Source organism: Lissotriton helveticus, chromosome 3_2, assembly GCF_964261635.1.
Source record: "Lissotriton helveticus chromosome 3_2, aLisHel1.1, whole genome shotgun sequence".
Taxonomy (NCBI): domain Eukaryota; kingdom Metazoa; phylum Chordata; class Amphibia; order Caudata; family Salamandridae; genus Lissotriton; species Lissotriton helveticus.
In genome coordinates, this window is record NC_136062.1 from 483084035 (window position 1) to 483109932 (window position 25898).

A 25898-nucleotide genomic window follows, 5' to 3' on the forward strand; every position below is an offset into this window, starting at 1 on the left:
TGTGGAATGGCCCATCTCCATATGCTTTGAGCTAGATGTGATAGCTGTAGGGAGTATGTCCCCCCCCTTGCTTCTGTATGTAATACATTCCTGTCATGTTGTCTGTACGGATCAGGACAGCTTTGCCTAGAAGGTGCAGTTGAAAAGATTTCAACGCTAGGAAGATTGCTAACAATTCCAGATAGTTGATGTGGAATTGTTTTTGTTCGGGGATCCAGAAACCTTGAATGGTATGGGTTTGAAGATGAGCTCCCCAGCCGGTGAGTGATGCGTCTGTTAGCACTATCTGTGGGACTGGCTCGAGGAACAACTGTCCTTTGGAAAGGTTCTGTGTGTTCCACTATTGCAGAGAGTGATGGGTGCGGTCGTCCACCCACACCAGATCTGTTAGCTGACCTTGAGCCTGGTTCCACTGATGTGCTAGACACTCTTGTAATGGACGCATTTGTAGTCTTGCATGAGGAACGAGAAAGACGCAAGAGTCCATCATCCCTATTAGTTACATGAACACTTGTGCTGGTAGTGAGTGTTGTGGCTGAAATCTTTGAACTAGTGTCTGTATAACTGTTATCCTTTCTGGGTTGAGATATGCTAGGGCTGCAGAAGTATTTAGTGTAGCTCCTAGATATTGTTGATTCTGGACGGTTGGAGATGGGATTTGCCCAGATTTCCTGTTAATCCCAGAATGTGAAGCAGGTGTGATGTACGGAGTGTGTGTTGAACACAGCTGTTGTGGGATTTTGCTTTTATGAGCCAGTCGTCTAGATAAGGGAAGACATGAATCTGCTGTCTTCTCAAATGTGCTGCAACCACTGCGAGGCACTTGGTGAAAACCCTGGGTGCCGTGGTGACCCCGAATGCTAGAACTTTGAACTGGTAGTGTTGCCCACCTACCACAAACCTGAGTTATTTCCTGTGAGTGGGATGAATGGGAATGTGGAAGTAGGCTTTAGATCCTTTAAATCTAGAGTGGAGAGAAAGTCGCCTTGCTGAAGTAGTGGAAGCACTTGTAAAGTCACCATGTGGAAATGGTCTGATTGGACCTAGAAGTTGAGCGGTCTGAGGTCCAGTATTGGCCTGAGAGAGACGTCCTTTTTTGGAATTAGAAAATAGAGGGAATAGACCCCTATATGTTTTGATGAGGCAAGGGAACCAGCTCGATTGCGTGTTTTTGTAATAGTGCAACAACCTCTTGTTTGAGAAGCGTCAGGTGTTCTGATGACATTGGACGCTGTTTGGGAGGTATGTTGGGAGGGGTAGAAGTGAGTTCCAGGCAATAACCATACTGGATAATTGGTCTTACCCACTTGTCTGTTGTGATGGAATTCCAGACAGGCAGGAACTGTGAGAAGCGTCTCCCGACAGGAATGGGATGATCGGGGGGGAAGTGCAGGGAAGTCACTGTTTGGTATTAGGGGAGCTGCGGTTGTCATTACACCTGCCTCTGCCCTTGTTGTTCCCCCTGTAACCTCCTCTAGTTTATCCTCTGGAAAAGGAGCCCTGGTTGGGACTTTTGTAGGATGAGGACGGGTGTTCTGTTGTATTCGTTTTGGAGCCTGCTCTATAGAAGGAACGCCGAAAGGAGCCTCTGTTAGCTGACTGTAGAGCTCCCATAGACTTGGCAGTCTCTGTGTCCTGTTTTATCTTTTCCAAAGATGTGTCCACTACAGGGACAAAGAGGTGCTCCTGGTCAAAAGGTTGATTAAGGATGGTATTTTGTACCTCTTGTTTAAAACCAGATTCCCTCAGCCAGGCATGTCTGCGTAGCAAAACAGTGGTATTTACTGCACGGGACGCGGTGTCTGCTGCGTCGAGCGCGCATTTTATGGCTGTATTGGTGATTAGCTTGCCTTCCTGTATAAAGTCATTGGCTTTGTCTCTATATTCTAGAGGTAGATGTTGAATGAGCTTTTCCAGCTCGTCATAGTGAGCCCTGTCATACCTTGCCAGAAGGGCTTGTGTGTTGGCTATTTTCCATGAGTTTGCAGCCTGAGATGCCGTACGTTTGCCTGATGCGTCTAATAATTTAGATTCTTTGTCGGGTGGAGGTGTGTCACCTGACCCCTGAGAGTTTGCCCTTTTGCAGGCATTGGCTACAACCAGGGAATCTAAAGGAAGTTGACCATTGATGTATATGGGGTCAGTGGGAGCTGCCTTATATTTCTTATCTATTCTGTCGTTAAGAACCCTAGCTCTAACAGGGTCTTTGAACACCTCAGGGGTGTGTCTAAGAAGACTGTTAAGCATTGGCAAGACATGAGCAGATTTTTGTGGCTGGTCAAAGGTTTCTAGAAGATAATCCTCTTCTACAGGGTCTGAGTGTAGTTTTACTCTATGGTATGTTGTGGCCCTATTAATTAGTTGGGCAAAACCCACATTGTCATCTGGCGGAGATGGTTTTTGAGGGGTAGAAGTCCGGATTATTTAGATCAGGATCTGTATTATAGTCGTGCCGAGTGTCTGGTTCCTGTGGTGGATAAGGATCCTCAGTGTCTAATGGTACTTTATCTTCATCTTCTTGCCCATCCCCATGTGCATCGTCGCTATCCTCTGGTTGCGGAGAATGTGGTGGAGAAATGAGTAAATTAGGGTTAATTGGTGGAGGGGTGAAGGTTGGTGGTGAAGTATTAGTAGTCATGTGTAATTTCTTTATAGGTACTGGTGCCTGTGGTAAATGTTATGGTTTCCTCTTTGTAGGTAGCTTGGTAACTATATGACCAATCTTTGGATGGATTAAGATGGTGGTTTGCTTTGGATCGGGGAGAAAAACTTCTTCGGCATCAACAGTTTTCCTTGGTGAGGAAGATTTCTCCATGGAAACTGGTTTTGGCTGTTTAGTGACAGTGTCCAGTATGGAAGCTTTCCCTGGCTCCGAGACCTCCGGTGTGGGTTGTTTCGGCTCCGGAGGTGTTTTGTTTAGGAGGCTTAGTTATGGAAAACTTGTCTTTTATTGTTTTCGGCTCCAAGGTTTTCGATGTCAAAGTCTTTTCTGTGTGCTTTGGTGCCGAGGTCTTATCCAGCTACTTCGGTGCCGAGATCTTATCTGGCTGCTTCGGTACCGAGATCTTATCTGGCTGCTTCGGTGCCAAAGATGGCTTTTCGGAACAGGGTGGCTGGCTCGAGCCGGGGGGCTTTTGTTTGTCCTTCAGCGCCGGGCCCGAAGGCGGGATGCTCAAAGTCTTTGAATGGTGTGGACGTAAGCCCGAAGGCGAAGGTGTCACCGGAGCCTTTGTTATGGGCTTGGGTAGGGCAGGGGTCTCAGTACTAACATCCCTTTGAGCAGGGGTGATGTCATCTTCGGCGTCGGAGATGTCTGCTTTGGAGGCTGGGACCTGTTCTTTCTGTTCTGGGTCCGGAAGGCTATCGGGACCTGGATGGAAGATGTCCAGAATGGAGCCTGTGCCTCGGGACATCTTGTGTCGTCGAGCTCGACGATCCCGGATATTTTCTTGGACTTGAAGGATAGACAAGCCTCACAGTCGTCCTCTCAATGTTCTGGAGAGAGGCACAGATTAAAAACTGGATAGAGGTCTGAGTGTGGGAATTTAGCACCACACTGGGGACATTTCTTAAAAGGAGTCCATTCCATCGACGTCTGTTTTTACCGGCGCGGTAAGTTTTTCGAAAGTTGTCATCGAGGGTGCACGTCCAAAAAAACGTGATTGAGACACTACCGTCAGTTATCTGTGATTGCACGTTGAAAGGGGGTTCAATAACACCGACCAGGAGCGCAGCAAGTCACATCCGAACCCCATGGCAGAAAAAAACAATCTAACGATGGAGCCGAAGCCCATGAGCAAACTCGACCGAAAGAGGAGTCACCAGCCTTGTGACTACAAGATTTCTTTGAAGACAAAAACAACATGCAAACATCCGAGCCCAACACCAGAAAGCGATCTATGCAAAAGTGTACAATCTGCAGCTCATATTCCTCGAACATAGTGTTTCAGCGTTGCATTGCATCACTGCTGGTATTTGTGTGATATATTGAAGAATGAAGACTGTCTCTGGTTGCATCACTGCTGATGGAAGAGAACTATTGCATGGCCTCATGATAAACCAGAAAGTGATCCTTTCCTGCTCTTAAGTTTGATGGGATTTACAAGTCATGCCTTACTGCCCTAGTGCAGGACATTATGAACATATAAATTAATCTTGCTTAGAACAAACACTGAGGACCCGTCTTTACCATTTGAGTCTAACATTACAGCGGTATTAACCCAGACATGTACATTCCACTTGTTCAAAGCAGTCTATCATTTTTAAATAAACAAAGGTTTCCAACATTACAATGGACAGTAATTGGGTGGTGGCCCCTCCCTCAACTGTGGAAGCAGTTACTAAAAAGAGATTCCATCTCCTCTGCCTTCTAGAAAGCTGAATATTTGGGCATGGAAGCCCGCTAGAACTAGTCCTTGATCATCAGTAATAAACTGGGCCTAAAACAACGGGATTTTCTTGGCTATAAATTATCTGAAGTGTGAGTCACCAACAGCCACGTCCTCTCACGAGTGTGTGAGCATTCTTACAGCTGTCCATAGCACTCACGAGTGTGTGAGCATTCTTACAGCTGTCCATAGCACTCACGAGTGTGTGAGCATTCTTACAGCTGTCCATAGCACTCACGAGTGTGTGAGCATTCTTACAGCTGTCCATAGCAATATCAGCCTTGCTAGAAAATACAACTGATCACACCCCAACCTCAAGGTTGATGCCATCATCCTATTGCACTTGAGGTATCTGATGGTTTATTACCAAGTAAGAAGTTCTCAACGATGAGCAGGCTATGGGACAGCACTCTGGTCTCACTCTTCACTCACAACCAGGAACATTTACCGACAACTGATAGACGACTCATTCATCTACTAAGTGCAGATCTTCATAGGCTGAATTAGACTCTTCGCTGCAATGGAGATATCAGAACTACTTGGAAAGTCATCCTCTGACTTCCAAAAGCGCTGCAATGCCGTACAAATGAGAGATTTTGCGCTAGACCAAACTGAACAAGCCGCCACTGTTTAGCACTGCGAGAGAGTTCCTCAGCCCTAATATTCTTTCTGGGTTACATGCTTAGTAAAATGGCCTCCTTGGCTCAAACAGACACTCAAATATTCCACCCACATCTTCTTCCAGGTATAGCTGCGCTGTGCCATGCTAGTTGTTTTTTACAAGTTTCATCGCTTGTGTATCAGTCCTGGATGTCCTCGAGAAAGGTAACATGATGGTGTTACTCAATCCGCGGTCGTGGGACCATTCACTGGTGATCTTAAAGTCCTGAGAGTTATAACACATCTTGCAATGCAGATAGTACCAAAGTAAACCTTTTCTGAAAATACTATCAAATGTAAAAAAAAAAGCCTTTCACAATGTACTATAAGAAGCTGAGACAGTGGCTAATTTTACAATGAAGAAAGATGAATGTCTGCATGCGACAAAGTGCTCAGCACTTCTACCCCAGAAAGGTATGGAGGTTTCATGGTAGAGACAGCAGCAGCAAACTACCTAGGAGTGTTCCATTCAATCAACAAGCCATACACGCTCACTATTTGCTGTGGTACAGGCTGTCTCTGCATGCACAGGACATGGACATACCTGCCAGGACTCTGTTGACAGAGGAGTGGGTCGCAAGTCCAGGCTGGCCTCGTTCATGGAATATCCCAGCATATGGCAAGTACTCGGGCAAAAGGAACCTCCTACAAAAAGAAAATGACACTAAAAACAAGCGAGTAAAAATCAACTGACATGCATTTTATCTTCTAGGCTTGCACACACACATAGGTACTACTACTCCACATAAAGAACCTATATCCGTGACCCAGACCTCCCCATGATGAAGCTTAGGAGACAAACCAGCCCAGCATGGAAGAGAGACCACTGCAGATGTGACACAGCTAAGGGGCACCAGCCCAGTAATAGGAACTGGTGGTATTTAGGAAGCACTCATGGCCAATGGACCTTTGGTGGACAAAACAGAGAAGCAGACAGAAGAGGAGATGAAAAACTGCCAACAAAAAGCCAACCTCAAACTAAAGGAGCATCAGTGGCTTTTTCTAAGAGAAGGAAATAAGGTCAGTCATCAGAGTGAAGCTTGAGGCAAAAAGCTTCACTAGTTGGAAGTGAATATTGACAACTGTTGACCTCATACATTTGCTTCAAAGTGTGATGGCACTACAGGAGGAAGGGCAGGAAGGGGTCCTTTGCGACATAAATGACACATACTGAGTGCCCCAAGAGAGCTACGCTACCTCACCATAGGGATGACAAGCACTCTGCTCTACGGTGGTCCAGAAAGGGCAACAGGAAGTACTGTTTTAGGCAACACTCCATTCTGAAGGGCTCTAGAGGTGACTCAGTGAAAAACAAGTTACTTACCTGTAACTCCAGTTCTCCAAGTTTGGCATGCTTCATATATTCACATGCTTGAATTGTTCCTCGTCGTCAGGCTGGGAATCTGGGACTTTTAAATAGCAGTAAACAGTGTAAAATGACGATGTGCCTCAACAACGGTGTTTGATTAATAGCACATCCAGCTAACAATCCAAACTTCAGCCAATGAGGTGGAAGTAATAAGCTCTAGATTCACATGTTTTTCATACTCCTGCCATCTAATGTTCGGTCCGGATGTTTGCTACTTATTTTCCTTCGAAGAAGTCTTTTCCAGTCACGAGGTAGGTGACTCCTCCTTTCGGTGATAGTGCGCAGGGGCATCGATTCCATTGTTTGATTGTTTTCCCGCAGAGGGTGAGGATGGAGTTAGTAAAGGTAGAATAGAGATGTCCATGTGTATGTATGTAAAGTAAGAAAACTGCAACAGGTACAGATACCCAGGGAGGAGGGTGGGCGCATGTGAATGTACAGCTTTACATGCCAAGAACAGATGCTTACTGGGTAAGTTACATTATCTGTTTGAGGCATTTCAGCTGTCGATCACATGCCTTGCATAGACTATGCAGCAGTAAACTCCTAAAGTGGTGGCTAACCTGTAGCTGTTGCAGTTGTTTGAAAAAGTGTTTTAAGTTCCGCCTGTCCTACATTATCAAATCTTTTGTTCTTTCTACATAATATAGTAGAGCTCTTCGAACATCTAATGTGTAGCGCTTGTTCTGCTACAGAATCAGGTTGAGGAAAGAACACAGGTAACTCAACTGATTGATTGATGTGATAAGCAGAAACCACTTTAGGAAGACATTTGGGATTGTTTTGAAGAACCACTTTGTCAAGTTGAAAGAAAGGCTCTTGTATAGTAAGCGCCTGAGTTCACCAACTCTCCTAAGGGAAGTGATCGCAATAAGAAAAGCAACTTTCCATGAGAGAAACTATAGTTTACACTTGTGCACTGGTTCAAAAGCTGGACCCATGAGCCTCGTAAGGACTTTGTTCAAGTTCCATACTGGTGCAGGTGGAGCTCTTGGTGGTATTACTCTTTTTAGTCCTTCCATGAAGGCTTTAATCACTGGTACCCTGAAGATAAGTGTTGTCTGTTTTGTAAGGGTGCAGCTACTGCTGCTAAATGCAATGGAATGGATGTGTAGGCTAATCCAGATTGCTGTAAGTGTCAGAGATAACAGATTATGTTTTGCACTGAATCATCAAGGGGACTGATATTTTTATTGTTACAGTATACAATAAATCGTTTCTACTTTGCTGCATAACACACCCTAGTAGTATGTCTCCTAGCCTCCTTTAAGATATTCATACAGACTGGGGGTTATTGTAAATAACCATGCTCAGACTTCAGGAAGCAAATCGCTACGTTGAGTTCTTTGGGATGTGGATGCCTTATCTCTCCATGGCTCTGAGTGAGGAGACTGGAGCTGAGATGCAGCTTTTGGTGTGGCACTACCGAGAGCTCTAGAAGGGTGGTGAACCAAGGTTGACATGCCCATGTGGGAGCTATGAGAATCAGTTTGAGGGATGATTGTTTGAAGTTCCGAACTACCAGCGGAATGAGTGGGAGAGGTGGAAAAGCGTAGACAAATATCCCTGACTAGTTCATCCAACGACCCGGCCACCGCCAGAGCCAGCCTACACGAAGGGATGAAAGACGTCGCCGACTGGATGAAGAACAGCCGCCTGAAACTGAACTCAGACAAGACGGAAGTCCTCATCCTGGGATCATCACCCTCCGCCTGGGACGACTCCTGATGGCCCCCTGCCCTGGGCACCGCTCCCAAGCCAACGGACCACGCACGCAACCCGGGCTTCATCCTGGACTCCTCCCTCTCGATGACTAGACAAGTCAACGCCGTTTCCTCATCATGCTTCAACACCCTGCGTATGCTTCGCAAGATCTTCAGATGGATCCCCACAGAAACCAGGAAGACCGTGACCCAGGCACTCGTCACCAGCCGACTGGACTACGGGAACACCCTCTACGCCGGAACCACAGCCAAGCTACAGAAAAGACTCCAGCGCATCCAGAACGCCTCCGCACGACTCATCCTGAACATCCCCCGACAAAGCCACATCACCGGACACCTGAGAGACCTGCACTGGCTCCCCGTTAGCAAGAGAATCACGTTCAGACTCCTCACCCACGCACACAAGGCTCTCCACGACCTGGGCCCCAAGTACCTCAACGACCGCATGACCTTCTACACACCCACCCGCCAGCTACGATCGACCAGCCTCGCCCTCGCCACCGTGCCACGCATCCGCAGAGCCACCGCTGGAGATAGATCCTTCTCCTACCTGGCAGCCAAGACTTGGAACTCCCTCCCCACCCACCTTCGGCGAACCCAAGACCATCTCACCTTCAGGAAGCAGCTCAAGACCTGGTTGTTCGAGCAGTAACATACCCCTCTCCCCCAGCACCTTGAGACCCTCCCGGGTGAGTAGCGCGCTTTACAAATGCCACGATTGATTGATTGATTGATTGATTGATCCATAGGGCATTGCCTTTGGAGAGCGGGTATGGTAACGGGAACCTGGAGGAAAAGCTTGGGCATTTTGCGTTTTGAGCTTTGGCGAACAGGTCTATGTGAGGAAATCCCCATTCTTGAAAGTAGAGTAGAAGAATCTGGGGATGAAGTTCCCACGCGTGGATTTGCTGTCTCCGTCTGCTGAGAAGGTCTGCAATTTGATTATTTACTCCTGGAAGATGTTCTGCTAGGAGATACATTTTGTGATGTATGGCCCATCTCCATATGGCGTGTGCTAGGTGTGACAGTTGGAGAGTGTGAGTCCGCCCCTGTTTTTGTATATAATACATAGCGGTCATGTTGTCTGTGCAGACTAAGCTGTTTTCCCTATTAGGTGAATTTGAAAGGCTTTAAGCTCTAAAAACACTGCTAGTAGCTCTAGGTGCTTGACATGGAGGCTCTTGTACTTTAGAGTCCACAACCCGTGGACTGTGTGAGTCTGTAGGTGAGCGCCCCAATCAGTGAGGGATGAGTCTGCTGTTAGCCCTGTGTGTGGAACAGGGATCAGAAAGAGCCGCCCTTTGGATACATTTTGTGGGTTCCACCACTGCAGAGCGCGATGGGTGCAGCCATCTACCAGCACTAGATTGGTCAACTGACCCTGTGACGGGTTCCACTATCTTGCTAAGCATTCTTGACGTGGGCGCATGTGAAGTCTTGTGTGGGGAACAATGAAGATGCAAGACGCCAACATCCCTACTAGTTGCATGAATACTTTTGATGGTAATGATTGGTTGAGCTGAAATTGAGTGAGATGGAACTGAATACTGTGAATTCTGGCTGTACTGGGAGAGGCTAGAGCTTTCGGAGCGTCTATCGTGGCTCCCAGATAAGTTTGTGTGTTGGAAGGCTGTAGATGAGACTTCCACACATTTACTGTAAACCCCAGTTGGTGAAGTACGTGAATTGTGGTTTGAGTGTGTTGGAGACACATTTGGTAAGTGCTGGCTTTGATGAGCCAGTCGTCCAGGTATGGGAAGACATGGATGTGTTTTCTCGGATGTACTGCGACTACTGCCAGGCATTTGGTAAATACTCTGGGAGCAGCGGTGACTCCAAACAGTAGTACTTTGAATTGGTAATGATGACCCGCTATCATGAATCTGAGGTATTTGCGATGAGCGAGATGAATTGGAATGTGGAAATATGCGTCCTTTAAGTCTAGAGTAGACAAAAAAAATCGCCCGGCTGTAGAAGTGGGAGCACTTATTGAAGTGTCACCATGTGGAAATGGTCTGAAAGTATGTAGAGGTTTAGTTCTCAGAGGCTCTAGAATAGGTCTCAATGGGCCGTCCTTTTTACGGATGAGAAAGTACAGGGAATACACGCCTGTTCCTTCCTGTTGTAACAGCACAGGTCAAAAAGTTTGTTTGGAAAGGAGAGATTGGACCTCTTGTTGAAGTAGATGTAAATGTTCTGGTGGCATTTTGTGAGAAAATGGTGGAACGTATGGATGATTGTTGGTAACTTCCAGGCAATAACCATGTTGGATAATTCCTAACGCCCATTTGTCTGTGGTGATAGACTGCCAAATGGGGAGGAATTATAGAAGACGTCCCAAGACAGGAGCTAAATAATCGGGGGGAAGAGTAGGCAAGTCACTGCTTGTTAGGGGAGGGGGAATTAGGTGGTGTCGCACCCCTGCCTCGACCTTTGTTGTTGTTGCCTCTGTATCCTCCTCTAAAGAAGCCTCTTGCAGAGGAACATTGATTGTTGTTGCCTTTTTAGGAGGCAGCAGTATTGTCTGAGGACATGGTTTCGACCCTCCACAGCAGAAGGAGTGACGAAAGCAGCCCGCTTAGAGGGAGACTGCAGAGCTCCCATGTACTTGGCTACTTCTGTGTCTTTTTCATTTTTTCTAATGACTTATCTACTTTGGGCACAAAGAGATGTTCCTTGTCAAAAGGTGTATTTAAAATACTGTTGTACTTCGGGTTTGAAACCAGAAATCCTCAACCATACATGCTTTCTCTAGCCACGGTGTCTGCAGAATCTAAAGCTTATCTAATTGAGGAACTGGATATGAGTTTCCTTTCCTGGACTAAATCTTGAGCTTTTGCTTTGTGCTCATCTGGGAGGTGTTGTAGCAATTGATCTATCTTGTATCAGTGTGCCCTATCATATCTGGCTAGCAGAGCCTGGGTGTTGGCAATGCGCCAATGATTTGCTGCTTGGGTGGCTTCTCATTTAAGGGCCGCGTCTAATAGTTTTGAATCTTTTTCTGGAGGAGCATCCCCTGTACTCTGTGAATTGTCCCGTTAAAGGACAACAGAGACCACCAAAGAGTCTAGTGGCAACTGCCCTTTAATAAAGACTGGATCTGAAGGAGCAGGCTTATACTTGTTAACAATCCTGGGGGTGGGAATACAAGCACGCACTGGATCTTTAAGATATCATCGGCAGGTCTCATCATGCCGTTAAGCGTAGGTAGAATGTGGCTAGCCCTATGTGTAACTGTATCCCATGATATTCTGCAGCTCTAGCAATTAATTCTAGATATTCTACATTGCTAGTCTTTGGCTGACTCGATCCCGAGCAGGAAGGCTTAGTTACGAGTTTCGGTACCAAGCCCGAGCACGGGCGTCAATCATCTTGTCAGTGCCAACTGTGGCCCGAAAGCGGGGGTGGAACCAAAGCCTTTGTTTCGGCTGAGTTGAAGTTTGGGTCAAGGGGCGTTGGGTATCCACAGGACGTTGAACTTGTGGCAAGTCTTCTTCCATCTCGGAGTCCGATTCTGTAATGGAGACAAGTTCTTCTTGTTCTTCCTCGGCCCCTTGTGCGTCAAACTCTTCGCCGAAGATGTCCGGAGTGTATTCAAAATTTTGGCTTGGACGTCGAGTCTGACACTGATGGAGCGTTTTCTTCGATCAGAACAATCTGCATGCGTCGCAGTCCTGTTCATTGTGCTCCAGAGACCAGCACAAATTGCACACTTCATGTGAGTCGGTACGTGGGTACTTCGCGTGGCATCGAGGGCAGAATTTGAATGTAGTCTGTTCCATTGACTGTGAAGTGGTCCAATGCGGTTAGGCCGGACAGCCTTCCTGAGGATCTTCAATCAAAATAGAGGCTTTCCTCAACGGATACGATACGCGTAGAAGTGGGATACGAGTTCAAAACAATACCGACGGGGGTAGAGTGGATTACGCACAAAGGGTAACCGGAAGAAACGATTTCGAACCCGATGGCTGAAAAAAGCAATGTAACAAAGGAGTCCATGCGCACTATCACCCAAAGGAGGAGTCATCTATCTCATGACTGGAACGACTTCTTCGAAGAAAAACAACTTGCAAACATACAGACCCAACCCTACATGGCAGAAGTATGCACACCATGAGATCTACAGCTCACATGCCTCGAACATATAAATTCAATGATACTGATACTGTATTATTTATATATCAGAATACAATAGATGACAATCTAATGCAGATGGCACAAGGTGCAGAAAGTGCTCTATGTGTGATTATATTTACAAACCGACACAGCCTGGGATGTCAAGATATGGTACATCATGTTTTACTCAGGACTACTCATAACCCTAGGTTGAAAAAAGTGTAGATTACAACCCCAAGAAATGTTGGCATTTGGACTCTACTGGCAATAAAGCACTGGGTCTCTTCAGGACAGCACTGGCTAGAACCTGTGAATTAAGAACAAGACCCTTGGTCTTGTCCATATAAAGTCAAGTGTATCTGCATAGATCTAGGGGATGAAATGAGCTTTCTGCTGACGGTGTGGGATTTCAGTAGTGTGAGCATAGTGTGACTGGTTCATTCAGATGGAGGTCAGTAGGAACTATAGGTATGAATTTAAGATTGGGCTATAAAAAGACTCTGTTCTTTGTAAAGCGGAGAAAGGATTCACTCACAGTAAATGCTTCCATCTCCCTTACTCTCCAGGCCAATATAAGTACCAGAAGAAGTGACGTCTTCTGAGAGAACATCATACGTACACTTATAACCTAATAAGATGGCTCAAAACAGTGTTGAACAGTTTTATGATTCTTTGGGAGAACAGACTGGATGAAGTGTTTTCTATTCTTTTAAATCTAGATAGCGCTGCTACATGGGCTCATACTGATGAGGATTTAAGACTACACTTGGCTAGGTTGAGCAATTGTGGAAGAATTTGGTGATTTTGCATAGACACTGGATGGAATCCTTTGCACAAGGCACTAAAACATGGTGTTACATGTCTGTGTTTGCTGGCGCTCGCGCCTGCACCAGATATTCCTGCACCCTGCCAACAGATCCCAAAGACCGAACTCTGCTCAGGTACCACGCTGACCGGCTCAGGGACTTGTGGTCATTATGAAGTATATCTCCGTAGTGTCCAGAGAGAAGCTTGGAGTGCACCTTTAGTGGTACTGCCGAGAGTGTAGATAGTGTGAGGCGCTCACTGTCCTGGGGCAATGAGAATCAAAGTTGTGATCAGCCTCTGTCTTCCTTAGTACCCTGGGGATCAGGAGAAACAGAGGAAAGTAGGTGGCAAAGACGATGAACCATTTGAGTGAAAATGTATTGCCCTTGGTTTCTGGCTGCCACAACTGGCATTCCTTGTTGCTCTGGGTAGTGAAGAGGTTCAGTGTGGGTGACCCCACTTGTGGAACATGTAGTCCACCTGATCCTCAATCTGATAGTGTTCAACTGAGTGCATCCGCCTGATACTTTTGGCGTCCTGATAGATGCTCCACGGTGATGTCGACTAGGTGGGAGAAAGCCAAGCCCCATAGCAGCTGTACCTCTTCCAAGACAGGCCAGTACCTCGTTTCCCCTCCTTGGGGATGTAAAACATCAACGTTGTGTTATCCAGATGAGTAACACTGGACCTGCCAGTCGTGGGAAGAAGAACCGTAGGGCCAGGCTTCTGGCACAAAGATCCAGGATATAGATATGGAGTATTTTTTCTGCTCCTAACCAGAGGCCTCTAGTACATAGTTCCTGCATGAGCTCCCCAGCACTCCTTGGACATGTCCGTTGTTAGCTCTACAGTGTCTGATTGAAGATGGAAAGGGCGGCCTTCAATGCCATTCATGGGGAACCCCCATCATAGCAGCACCTGCTTCAGCCGTCTTGTGACTTGGACCGTCTTGTTCTAGGAGTCCATTTGTTTCCATTTTTTGTCCTGTTCTTGTTGGACAGGTTTCACCCGAAGCTTATGCAGAATGAAATCAGGCCCGGCAGAGATTTCTATTGACGGTGACCTGCTGCTTGCAGAGAGGTTCTCTGCCATAGCTTGGAGCTTCATCACTCTCTCTGCCGAGGGAATTGACTTTCCGAACCATGTGTCCGGTGCTGCTTACTAAAACTGAAGCCCCACATTTAGCATCAACTCTAACCTGTGGGACAGACCGATGCAGGCAGCTGTAGAGGTCCTTGCATCTTCCCTTTATAGAGCCTTAACGAGCTAGCCGTCCAAATATGTTTCTGTGCCCCTTTTTCCTTCTGCTACCTTTGTTGTCCCTCACCGCCCTCGCTGCTGCGTCCCCTGCGGCCAGCCCCCCTGACTGCCTACTGCCCATTCGCTGCCCCCGCCTCCCTGCTGCTCCTCCCTACCACCTCCCCCATATATGCCGGCAGCTGCGAGGCTGCGCCGTTGCGCCGCTGGTGCGCCGAAGGCGCGTCCACGCCTTGACCGCGCCCAGCACCAGAACCCCTGGCAACACAACAGACCCTTCGCACACCATCGACCACAACCCCCTGCTAGCCTGAGCCAGTGTGAGCATCGATGACACCATCAAGACCATGCGCACAATCCACTCGGGCTCTCCGTCAGGCCCATTACTGCACCACGTCTTCAACAGAGCAAGCAGCTCCATCGCACCCCACCTGCGCAACGTCATCAATCTGTCCCTCGAGACCGCGACATTTCCAGAGATCCGGAAACAAGCAGGGATCAACGCCCTACTCAAAAAACCTAAGGCAGACCCAAGAGACCTCAAGAACTTCCGGCCCATCTCTCTGCTCCCCTTCCCGGCCAAGGTCATCGAGAAATCCGTCAACAGACAGCTAACCCGATACCTCGAAGAAAACAGAATCCTGGACCCTTCCCAGTCAGGGTTCCGCAGTAACCGTAGCACCGAGACTGCCCTCATCGCTGCCACCGACGACATCGGGACCCTGCTGGATAACGGCGAGACTGCAGCACTCATCCTCCTAGCCCTCTCGGCCACCTTCGACACCGTCTGCCACCGCACACTACACGCATGCCTCCACGCCGCAGGGATCCGAGACAAGGCTCTGGATTGGACCACCTCCTTCCTCTACGGCAGAACCCAGAGCGTCGCCTCCCCCCAATCCGTTCCAAAGCCTCCGAGATAATCTGCTGCGTACCCCAGGGATCCTCCCTCAGCCCGACGCTGTTCAACATTTACATGGCCCCACTCACACACGTAGCCAGACAGCACAACATAATCTCCTACGCCGACGACACTCAGCTGATCCTATCCCCCACCAAGGACCCCATCACCGCCAAAGCCAACCTCCACGAAGGAAAGAAGGCAGTCGTCGACTGGATGAAGACCACCCGTCTGAAGCTTAACTCGGACAAGACGGAGGTCCTCATACTCGGCTCAAACCCTTCAGCCTGGGACGACTCCTGGTGGCAGACGGCACTGGGGGCAGCCCCGACACCCACGCACGCAAGGCTCTCAATGACCAAGCCAGTCAACACCGTCTCCTCCTCCTGCTTCAACACCCTCCGCATGCTACGCAAGATCTACAGAGGGATCATGACAGATACAAGAAAGACATTCGCCCAGGCCCCCGTCAGCAGCAGACTCGACTACAAAAACGCCCTCTACGTGGGAGCTTCGACCAAGCTCATCATACGACTACAACGCATCCAAAACGCCTTGGCACGACTGATCCTCGACGTACCACACCACGTCCACATCACCCCCCCCCCCACCTGAGAAACCTGCACTGGCTCCCCGTCAACAAGAGGATATCCTTCAAGCTCCTCACCCAGGCACACAAGGCACTCCACAAGACCGGCCCAGCCTACCTGAACAGACAGCTCTCCTACATCCCCAACCGCCAGCTACGCTCCGCCGAATCCGAAGAACAACCACCGGTGGGAGATCCTTCTCCCACCTCGCCGCCAAGACATGGAACACCCTCCCACTGAGCCTACGACAGACCCAGGAGGATACTCAAGACCGGGCTGTTCGATCAGTAGCGCCCCCCACCCCTAGCGCCTTGAAACCCTTACGGGTATGTAGTGCGCTTTACAAATGATTGATTGATTGATGCAGATACACGTCGCGACCCGGTTGAATGAAAAAGACCAACTGGTTAGTATCAAAGGTGCGGATGTGAGACCGAACAGAAGTGCCTTGAATTGAATGTGCTGCCTTGAATTGAATGTGCTACTGAAAAGTCTAGGTATTTTCTGTGCTTCCAGTATTTACGAATGTGGAAAAAATCACTATGAAGATCCAGGGAAGGCAGTAAACTCCACCCTAGAGCATCAGGTGGACTTCTTGCGGCGTAAACATGTAAAAAGACTTCTTTTTAGGACGTTGTTCGGCTTCCTGTAGTCTAGAATCACTGGCTACAACAACAGAGTCTGGAATCAGATAGCCTATGAGTCAGGCTAGGCCCGATCTGGGGCACTGTGTTGCTTCGCCAATCGGGGTACCACCCCTGAAAACGTAGCCAGTGCCCTCATCAATTTTAGGTATTCTGATGAAACAAAGTCCAGAATGGGTATGGACCTTATCGCTTTGAGTGGCTGTTTCTTGCAGGAAATACTGCTGCTTCACTGAAGAAATCGTGAGACAGCACTTACTAGCCACTCTATCCACCATAGCCTGAAACAAGCTGCGTCGTCTGCAGGCGAAACTGGCTGGCCGGGCGGGCGATGTGTCGCCATCCTTGGGTATGATCTAGTCCTCCTTTTCATCAGTACCTCTGCTGTCTCCTTATCAGAGTTCACCTTCTTCCTGCAAATCTGAATATTTAGAATCCAACAAGTCTTCATCCCTCATGTCCACAGGAGCTGGCAGAACAAATAGCTGCTTGACAACTCTGGGAGCTGTATGCATAGGAGGAGGTGCAGGTGGATTAAGAGTACGCGGGGGTGATGGTGGGGCAGGCGTAGGTTGCCTGGAAAGCTGTTGAGGAAATAATCCTTGAAAGGTGTCCATAATCTATTGCAAAACTGACAAAAATGCAACAGGCCCTTGCATAATAAAGATGCGGTCCAAATTACTGAGGACGGTTATCAGCTACAAAGGTCTGTGGTCGATACTTAAACTCTTGAAGGGTACCTCTTCATTATAGGCTTTTTTTTTTTGCAGAGTTTTATATAGCGCAAACTAGACCCGAACCGAATCAGGTATCAGAGCGCTTTACATATCACCAGTTACGTTACATGAGGACACACATTCATTTTAGGCACGGGGAGATTAAGTGATTTGCCCAGAATCACATGAGGTTTTGGCGTCATTACTGAGACTCGAACCCAGATCCCCAGGTCCGAGTTCGAGCGCCCTAGCCGTTAGGCCAACTCCTCTCCCTTCCTCAAACTCAAGGACTGAACATAATCCAGCTTAATAGAACTTCAAGTAGACTCTAAGGCATCCTCGTCGTAGAATAGCTTAGCGTTTGCCCTTCCTGGAGCATTTTAAAAGAAAACTTTTGGTTTTTTCCTGTGAAGAGGTGGCTTAAGGTGCTTTTGGCTGCAAGACTAACTCGTTTCCTTATTCACGCTTCTCGCCTTTGTTGGAAGAGCTTGGTCGAGTGCTTGGTCGAGTGCTTTTCGCAGAATCATCCCCAGAGGAGGGGGCATCGCCCTTAGATGGAGGATATTTCTTTTTCTACACTAGATACAGTGCCAACCTTCTGTCCCCGTCCAGAGAAAATCATTAAGCACAGGATAAAGACAAAACATACATTGCTCGTGTATATCATCAGCATAGATTCTTCGGACCATAGGTAGGGCAGGATTCGAAGACATTTTTTCTGTTACACTCATGACGGCAGTTGTTGGGAGAGATCTCATTGTCTCAGAAAACGGAGGGTATCCAGAAAATGGAGTAGTTTCTTACCTGTAACTCCAGTTCTGTAGTAGGGGTATCTCTGTTATAGTCATAATCGAGTGAATAGTCCCGCCCATGTGCGGGGACCCCGGAGCAATCAAAAATAGTCTCTTAAGTTGTCTTCTTCTGCAGTCCTGCATAGACACTTAAGAGAAAATCAAAGACAAATAATGCAGCCTAAACTACAAGGCTACATTGGCACTTCATCATGAAGTGAAAAGGATATCCAAATAAAATAAAATTTTATACATTTTGCCAAGTTTCACACATAGAGAAACTCCCCTTCACACAAATCCTTTGAACTGATAAGAGTGGAAGGGTTGGACAGACAATCCCCATATGCTGCCATTATGTGTCTGGAAAAGGGATACCATGCCTTTAAGGAACCTTCCAGAGACCCTCGGTATCCCAGAATGCACAGCCAAGCCCTTTTACTTTCAATTCTTTTTTAAAGTGTCTAAAGCAAGGCCTGTAGCATACAGTACATTATCATTTTCCCCACCAGGGAGGAGAGCGGGAGCTTATGACTATTAGAACTGGAGTTACAGGTAAGAAACTACTCCTTCTGTAGTAGGGGATTTCTGTATATAGTCATAATCTAGTAAATAGAATGGCAAGCCCATCCCAACAAACCAATCCGGCGGTGGAGGAAAAAGACAACCACCACTGTGCAAACAGATTTCTCAACGAAGCCTGCCCAACCTGAGCATCTGCTCTGGCATCAGAGTCCAGACAGTAGTGTTTAGCAAAGGTATGGACCAACTTCCACGTGGCAGCCCTACAGATATCTGCAATGGGAACATCACGTAGCAAAGCCGTCGTAGCCGCTATGCCTCTGGTGGAAGAGCCTTAGGCTTACCCCCTAAGGTTTTGTTAGCCTTTTGGTAACATAACTGGATACAGGACACAATCCACCTCGAGATGGACTGGTTTGAGGTCGCAAGACCAGTCCTGACCGACCCATAATTGACGAACAATTGGTCTGACCTACGAATACCCTTGGTCTTATCAAAGTGGAATTTCAACACCCTTCTGACATCCAGGGAATGAAGAGACCTTTCCGCTGGAGTGGAAGGATTTTGGAAAAACGTAGGTAAAGTTATAATCTGATAGACATGGAAATCAGAAATCACCTTAGGAAGGAACTTAGGGTGAGTACACATCACAACCTTAGCAGCATGAAATACAGTATTTCTTGGCAACACAGTGCCTGAATTTCACCCTCCCTGCGGGCCGATGTATTGACCACGAGGAAAGCCGCCTTCCATGATCAGTGCTGTAGTGAATCCTTACGAATAGGTTCAAAAGGTTCCTTCATCAACCTGGACAGCACCACATTCAGCTCCCACAAAGGCAAAGGACGCCTAACAGGAGGGAACACTTTCTTCAATGCTTCCAAAAATTCTTTAATCACAGGGATCTGGAAGAAGGATGTCTGTGAAGGGCATCTCCTATACGCAGTCAACGCTGCGAGGTGAACCTTAATAGAATGAAAATTAAGGCCAGATTGAGCCAAATGCAAAAGGTATGGAAGAATGACATCATCCTTGCAGGTCCTCGGAACATAGTTCTTAGACGTACACCAGATGCAGAACCTCTTCCACTTGAAGGCATAGGAAGTCCTAGTGGAAGGTCGCTTAGCCTCCTTGAGTATATCCATGCAATCATCAGGCAGATTCAGGTGTCCATATTGCACTATCTCAGAAGCCACGCCGCCAAACTCAACGATGAGAGGTTGGGGTGCACCATCTGCCGCCAGAACTTCGTGAGAAGGTCCGGCCGACACGGCAACCGCAGGTGGGGTAGGGGAGACCTGTGAAGCAGGTCCGTGAACCACCACTGACGGGGCCTCTCCGGAGCAATGATGATCACCCGTGCTCTGGACTGAGACAGCTTGATGAGTACCGCCGGAATCAGGGGAATGGGTGGAAAAGCGTACAGAAAGCTGTTAGACCAGCTGATCCATAACGCGTTCCCCAGAGTCCCCTGTTGGTAATACCTGGAGGCGAAGTCTCTGCATTTTCTGTTTTTGGCGGTGGCGAACAGATCTACGTCTGGAGTGCCCCACCTGCCAAAGATGTTTCCTAGCACCTCTTCGTGTAGGACCCACTCGTGGTTTTCTCACACCAGCCAGCTGAGTGCGTCCGCCTGAGCATTCTGCACACCTGGCAGATGGGTAGAAGTTATTGTCATTCCTCTGGCTAGCAGCCAGTGCCAGATAGCCTGCGCTTCTTGTGACAGCGTGCGCGATCTCGAGCCCCCCTGCTTGTTCAGGTAATACATTGTGGTCGTATTGTCCGTCTGTACAAGCAAGGAGTTGGTCTGGAAGGACGGATGAAAGGCCTTCAGTGCCAAGTGGACAGCTCTGAGGTCCAGGAAATTGATGTGATACGTGGATTTTGCCGGGGACCACGTTCCCTGGATCAGTAGATGGTCTGAATGCGCTCCCCAGCCGTGGAGAGAAGCATCTGTGACGATAGTCTGAATGGGAATGTCCTTGTGGAATAGAACCCCCTTGAGGAGATTCTCTGCGGAGCACCACCATCTCAGGGACTGTTGGGCGTGAAGAGACAGCCGAATCCTATCGTCCCAGCTCCCCCGCTTCTGGTCCCACTGATCCTCCAGACATTCCTGCAGCAGCCTCATGTGGAGGCGTGCGTGGGGCATGAGGAAGATGCAAGAGGCCATCGACCCCAATAGAGAAGACACCGTCCTCACTGTATTAGATGGAACAGCTATGAGAGCCTGAGCCTTCCGAAGGATCGATAAGCGTCGCTCCTCCGAAAGAGACACGCTTGCTGAAAGAGTATCAATGGAGGCCCCCAAGTACTGTAAGCACTGGACAGGAGTCGGAACAGACTTGGACACGCTTATGTGCAAACCCAGCTGGTTCAGCAGAACAACCGTCCTGTCGAAGTGCAATTGCGCTTCTTGGAAGGTGGAGGCTTTGATTAACCAGTCGTCCAGGTACGGGTAGACAAACACCTCGTTCTTTCTCAGGTGCGCCGCCACCACTGCCATGCACTTGAAAAAGTCCTGGGTGCAGACTTCAGTCCAAACGGTGTACTGATAGCGATGGGGCCGACTAGAAAGCATAGGAACTTCCAGTGTTTCGGTGCAATGGGCACATGGAAGTACACATCCTGCAGATCTATAGCGCAAAGCCAGAGTCCTCTTTGCAGCTTAGGATAAATCTGGCGCAAAGACAGCATGCAAAACTTCTCCCTGCCAATCCATTTGTTTGCTTCTCGCAAACCCAGAATGGGCCTGAACTCGTTCTTGTCCTTCTCCCGCACCAGAAAGAACCGTGAGTAAAGACCCTTTCCACTTTGAGACAGAGGGACGTCTTATATCGCCCTTTTTCTTAACAGGGTAACGGCCTCCGCTTGGAGCTTGCGCAGCTGCAACTGCGAGCGAACCGGTGGAATTGCTGGAGGAGGGCTGACCAAACGAAGACTGTATCCATCGCAAACAATATTCAGCACCCACTTGTCATGAGTGATTTTTCTCCACTTTGCCGGTAATTTTATATGCTTCCCCCCACCGGAGCGGGTAACGGACGAGGTGGAAGTAACTCCTCAGGGCTTAGACCCGGCCGGCCTTTGTTCGCCGAGGAGCATCGAGCTCTCCCACGTATCCACTGCGCACAATATACTTGTGAATTATTCAATGGCGGCCCGGGACCACAGACAAATTATGGGAGGAAAAACGCTGCTAGAAACGGCGGAAGGCCTTAAGCCATTCTCCACGCTTCCCCAAACCTACAGCCTTCAAAAGTCTCCGATTCAGACTTCATGCGGACTACTCGCTACCCGCATGGAAGCCAAAGGGTTGCCCAAAGAACGGGAGATTAGAAGCACGCTGCTGTGCCGCAGGCTGCAGAGATGTCAGACGAATACAAATATGTCCCCCGTAGAACAAAACCATGGCAATACGTAGGGGTCGCCAGGAGAGAAATATCCGCTCCAGCACCGATGATTAGATCTGAAGCCTTCAGGCCCTTTAGACTATCTCTTGTAAGGCTTCCCTCCTGTCTCTCGGCAGGAGATCCACAAATTGGTGAAGAAACAAAAACACAGGGATCTATCACAACGGACCAGCAAGAGCGGGCCACAGCATGCTGTCTGCATGCCGTCACCCCTGTGACAAAATCAGGAGTAGGTTCGAAGCCAGAACCTCCTGGCCGGTGGCAGTGGACGAATGTTAAGTACCGCCAACCAGTGAACAACCCTCTGGGAGGGAAATTTGTAAGAGTAGGAGAGCACCTCCCCGTACTCATGGAAGATGCATCCCTGGCATGCTTGAACCGAGACCTTCCATAACAGTGAGTCGGGACCTAATGGAAGACAGCGGAGCCCAATGCGACCAACGCCCCAAAATGAGATCTCGTTCTAGGTCATCAAGGTTCCACGGGGGGGGGGGTCGCAGACTGAGGGGCCAAAGGCCCCTCAGGTGGTGGGTGGGAGAGGGGCCAGAGAGAATTCCGAGGCATCCCTGGTGGTATCACCAATGGGGGCAGAGCAGGAGGCGACCTAGACGATGAGTAGGTATGCAAATACTCAAAACTAAGCAAAAGGACCAACGTCCCTCGCTTACGAGTGGTAAGGAGCCTCAAACTCCCCATCAGAAGGGTTCCTCAATGCTGATCCACTGCTCGGCGTCGAGAGTCGACGTTGCCGGTAACACAAAGTCTCCGCCGACGATGATAGGCTCACCACGGAGAGAGGTCTGGAACAGGACCCAGGTGTCAAGCGCCAGTAATGACCCCGCGGCGGTAACCCATGACGTCGACATCACTACGACATCACCATCACTAAGACACGGACTGTCTGTACGACATTGACCAACACCACGACGTCAAAACGTCACTAGAGTGTCGAACACTCTTCACTTCGACGTCGAGCAGCACTGTACTGAGACGCCGAGCAACACAGCCCCTCGACGTCGAGCATTACCGCCCCTCAACGTCGAGCATTACCGCCCCTTGACGTCGAGCATTACCGCTCCTCAACGTCGAGCATTACCGCCCCTCGACGTCTAGCATTACCGCCCCTCGACGTCTAGCATTACCGCCCCTCGACGTCTAGCATTACCGCCCCTCGACGTCTAGCATTACCGCCCATCAACATCTAGCATTACCACCCCACGACGTCGAGCATTACCGCCCCTCGACGTCGAGCATTACCGCCCCTCGACGTGGAGCATTACCGCTCCTCGACGTCGAGCATTCCTGCTCCTCGACGTCGAGCATTGCTGCTCCTCGACGTCGAGCATTGCTGCTCCTCAACGTCGAGCATTACTGCGCCTCGACGTCGAGCATTACTGCTCTTCGACGTCGAACGTCGAGCAACACTGCTCTTTGGCGTCGAGCACAATATGACGTCGAGCACACTTCACCTCGACATTGATCCTCAAGTCGACGTCGATCATCACCACAACGTCGAGGTCCTCCAGGTCTACTCCTAGACGTTGACGTTTACGTCACGTCGACCGGAGTCCTGGGTTGACGGAGAGTATGGAATATGCAACTTACCAGTATGCATCTGTTCTTGGCATGTAGGGTTGCTGACATTCATATCTGTGCATAGATCGCCGCCTAGTGTTGGGTCCGGATGATTGCACATTGTTGTCCTGGAAGAGTCTTCGAAGTATCACGAGATAGGTGGCTCCTCCCTTGGACTACAGTGCGCATGGGCATCCTCTCCATCCTCAGATTGTTTTTCGCCATTGTGGCAGAGATGGAGTATAGTACAGTAAGAGATGTCCATGCAAAGAGTGAATGCTACAGCTGCGACAGGCACCGGGGAGGCGGGTGGGCGATATGAATGTCAGCAGCCCTACATGCCAAGAACAGATGCATACTGGTAAGTAGCATATTCCGTTCGAGGCATGTGGGCTGCTGAATTCATATCTGTGCCTAGAATGTATAGCAGTATCTCCCCTAGCGGTGGTTGCCTGTGCCAGCTGCAGCAGTCTGAAAAAGAGTCTTGAGAACAGCCTGTCCTACAGCAGCTTGCAGTTTGGAATGTACATCTACACAATAGTGTTTGGTAAATGTATGTGTGGTTGACCATGTGGCTGCTCTACAAATTTCGTATGAAGGAATATTTCCTAGGAAAGCCATGAATGCCCTTAGTTTGCGTGTAGAATGCACCCGAGGGGGAACTGCTAAGGTGCGTTTTGCTTTTAAATAACATATCTGAATGCACTTAACGATCCATCTGGCTATACCTGATTTTGAAATAGGGTTACCTTTGTGTTGCGGTGAGAAAGCAACAAACAACTGTTTTGTTTTTCGAAATGCCTTAGTTCTATCTATATAGTATAGCAGAGCTCTCTTGACATCTAGCATATGCAAGGCCCTTTCTGCTACTGTTTGTGAATTTTGAAAGAACACTGGCAGTTCTATTGTTTGATTTATATGAAAATGGGATACCACTTTTGGCATGAATTTAGGGTTTGTTTTGAGAACTACTCTATTTGCATGTACTTGAATGTATGGTTCTTGAATAGTTAGGGCTTGCAGCTCACTAACTCTTCTAAGTGAAGTAATGGCAATAAGGAAAGCCACCTTCCAAGTAAGAAACTGTATTTCGCATGAGTGTAGTGGCTCAAAAGGGGGTCCCATAAGTCTGGTTAAAACGATATTTAGAATGCAGACTGGTGAAGGTGGATGCGTTGGAGGAATTACTTGTTTAAGTCCTTCCATAAATGCTTTAATTGCTGGCACTCTAAACAGTGAAAGGTGTTGCCTGTTTTGGAGATAAGCTGCTAGCGCAACTAAATTTATCCTGATGGATGAGTAGGTTAAATTGCAACGTTGTAGGTGTAAGAGATAGCAAATGATGTTTTGTGTAGTAGCATCTAATGGGTTTATGTCGTTGTTTCTGCAGTAAATGATGAAACGTTTTCATTTTGCTGCATAACATGCCCTTGTAGTGGGTTTTCTTGCCTCTTTGATAATATTCATGCAGTCTGGAGGTAAGTTTAGGTATCCAAACTCTAGGATTCAGGAGCCAGATCGGCAGGTTCATCTGTTGTGGATCCGGGTGTTGGATTTCTCAATGGCTCTGAGTTGAAGACTGGGTGTGTGTCGCAGTCTTTGATGAGGCACCACCGACAGTTCTAGGAACGTTGTGTACCATGGTTGCCTTGCCCATGTGGGAGCAACTAGGATTAGCGTCAGCGAATGTTGGCGCATTTTGCGTGCCACTAGCGGTATTAGTGGATCTGGGGGAAAAGCGTACGCAAATCTGCCTGACCAGTTCATCCATATCGCATTGCCCTGCGACTGCGGATGTGGGAACCTGGCGGCAAAGTACTGGCATTTTGCGTTTTCGCTTGTGGCAAATAGATCTATTTCCGGTTGTCCCCACTTCCGGAAGAATGGTTGGAGCACATTGGGGTGAATCTCCCATTCGTGCATCTGTTGACTGTGCCTGCTGAGCAGGTCGGCTATTTGATTGTCTTTGCCTGGGAGGTGTTCCGCCATGAGGAACATGTTCCTTTGAATGGCCCATTTCCACACGCTTTGAGCTAGATGCGATAGCTGTGGGGAATGTGTTCCTCCCTGTTTCTGAATGTAATACATAGCTGTCATGTTGTCCGTCCGGATCAACACAGTCTTGTTGCATAAGTGTTTTTTGAACGCTTTTAGTGCTAGAAAGATCGCCATCAGCTCTAGTAGATTGATGTGCATCTTCTTTTGTTGTATTGTCCATAGACCCTGGACTGTGTAATGCAGGACATGGGCTCCCCATCCTATCAGGGATGCGTCCGCCGTCATTACGATTTGTGGGATAGGCTCCTGGAACAGTCGTCCTTTGCAAAGGTTTTGTGGATTCCACCAATGCAGAGAGTTGTATGCCCAACTGGTCACCAACACTAGGTCTTTTAATTGTCCTTGAGCCTGGTTCCACTGCCGTGCTAGG

The 25898-nt window shown here is 48.4% G+C and overlaps 1 protein-coding gene across 3 annotated transcripts in view; it reads right to left on the reverse strand.

Annotated features, from left to right (window-relative positions):
* The window catches only part of AMBRA1 (autophagy and beclin 1 regulator 1), a 581139-nt gene that overhangs the window by 335100 nt on the left and 220141 nt on the right, over positions 1-25898 (reverse strand). For all 3 annotated transcript variants that reach the window (XM_078684411.1, XM_078684412.1, XM_078684409.1), the window contains one exon: positions 5593-5693. In XM_078684411.1, coding sequence (XP_078540537.1) covers positions 5593-5693 — 101 coding nt within the window. The remainder of the gene's footprint in view (positions 1-5592; positions 5694-25898) is intronic.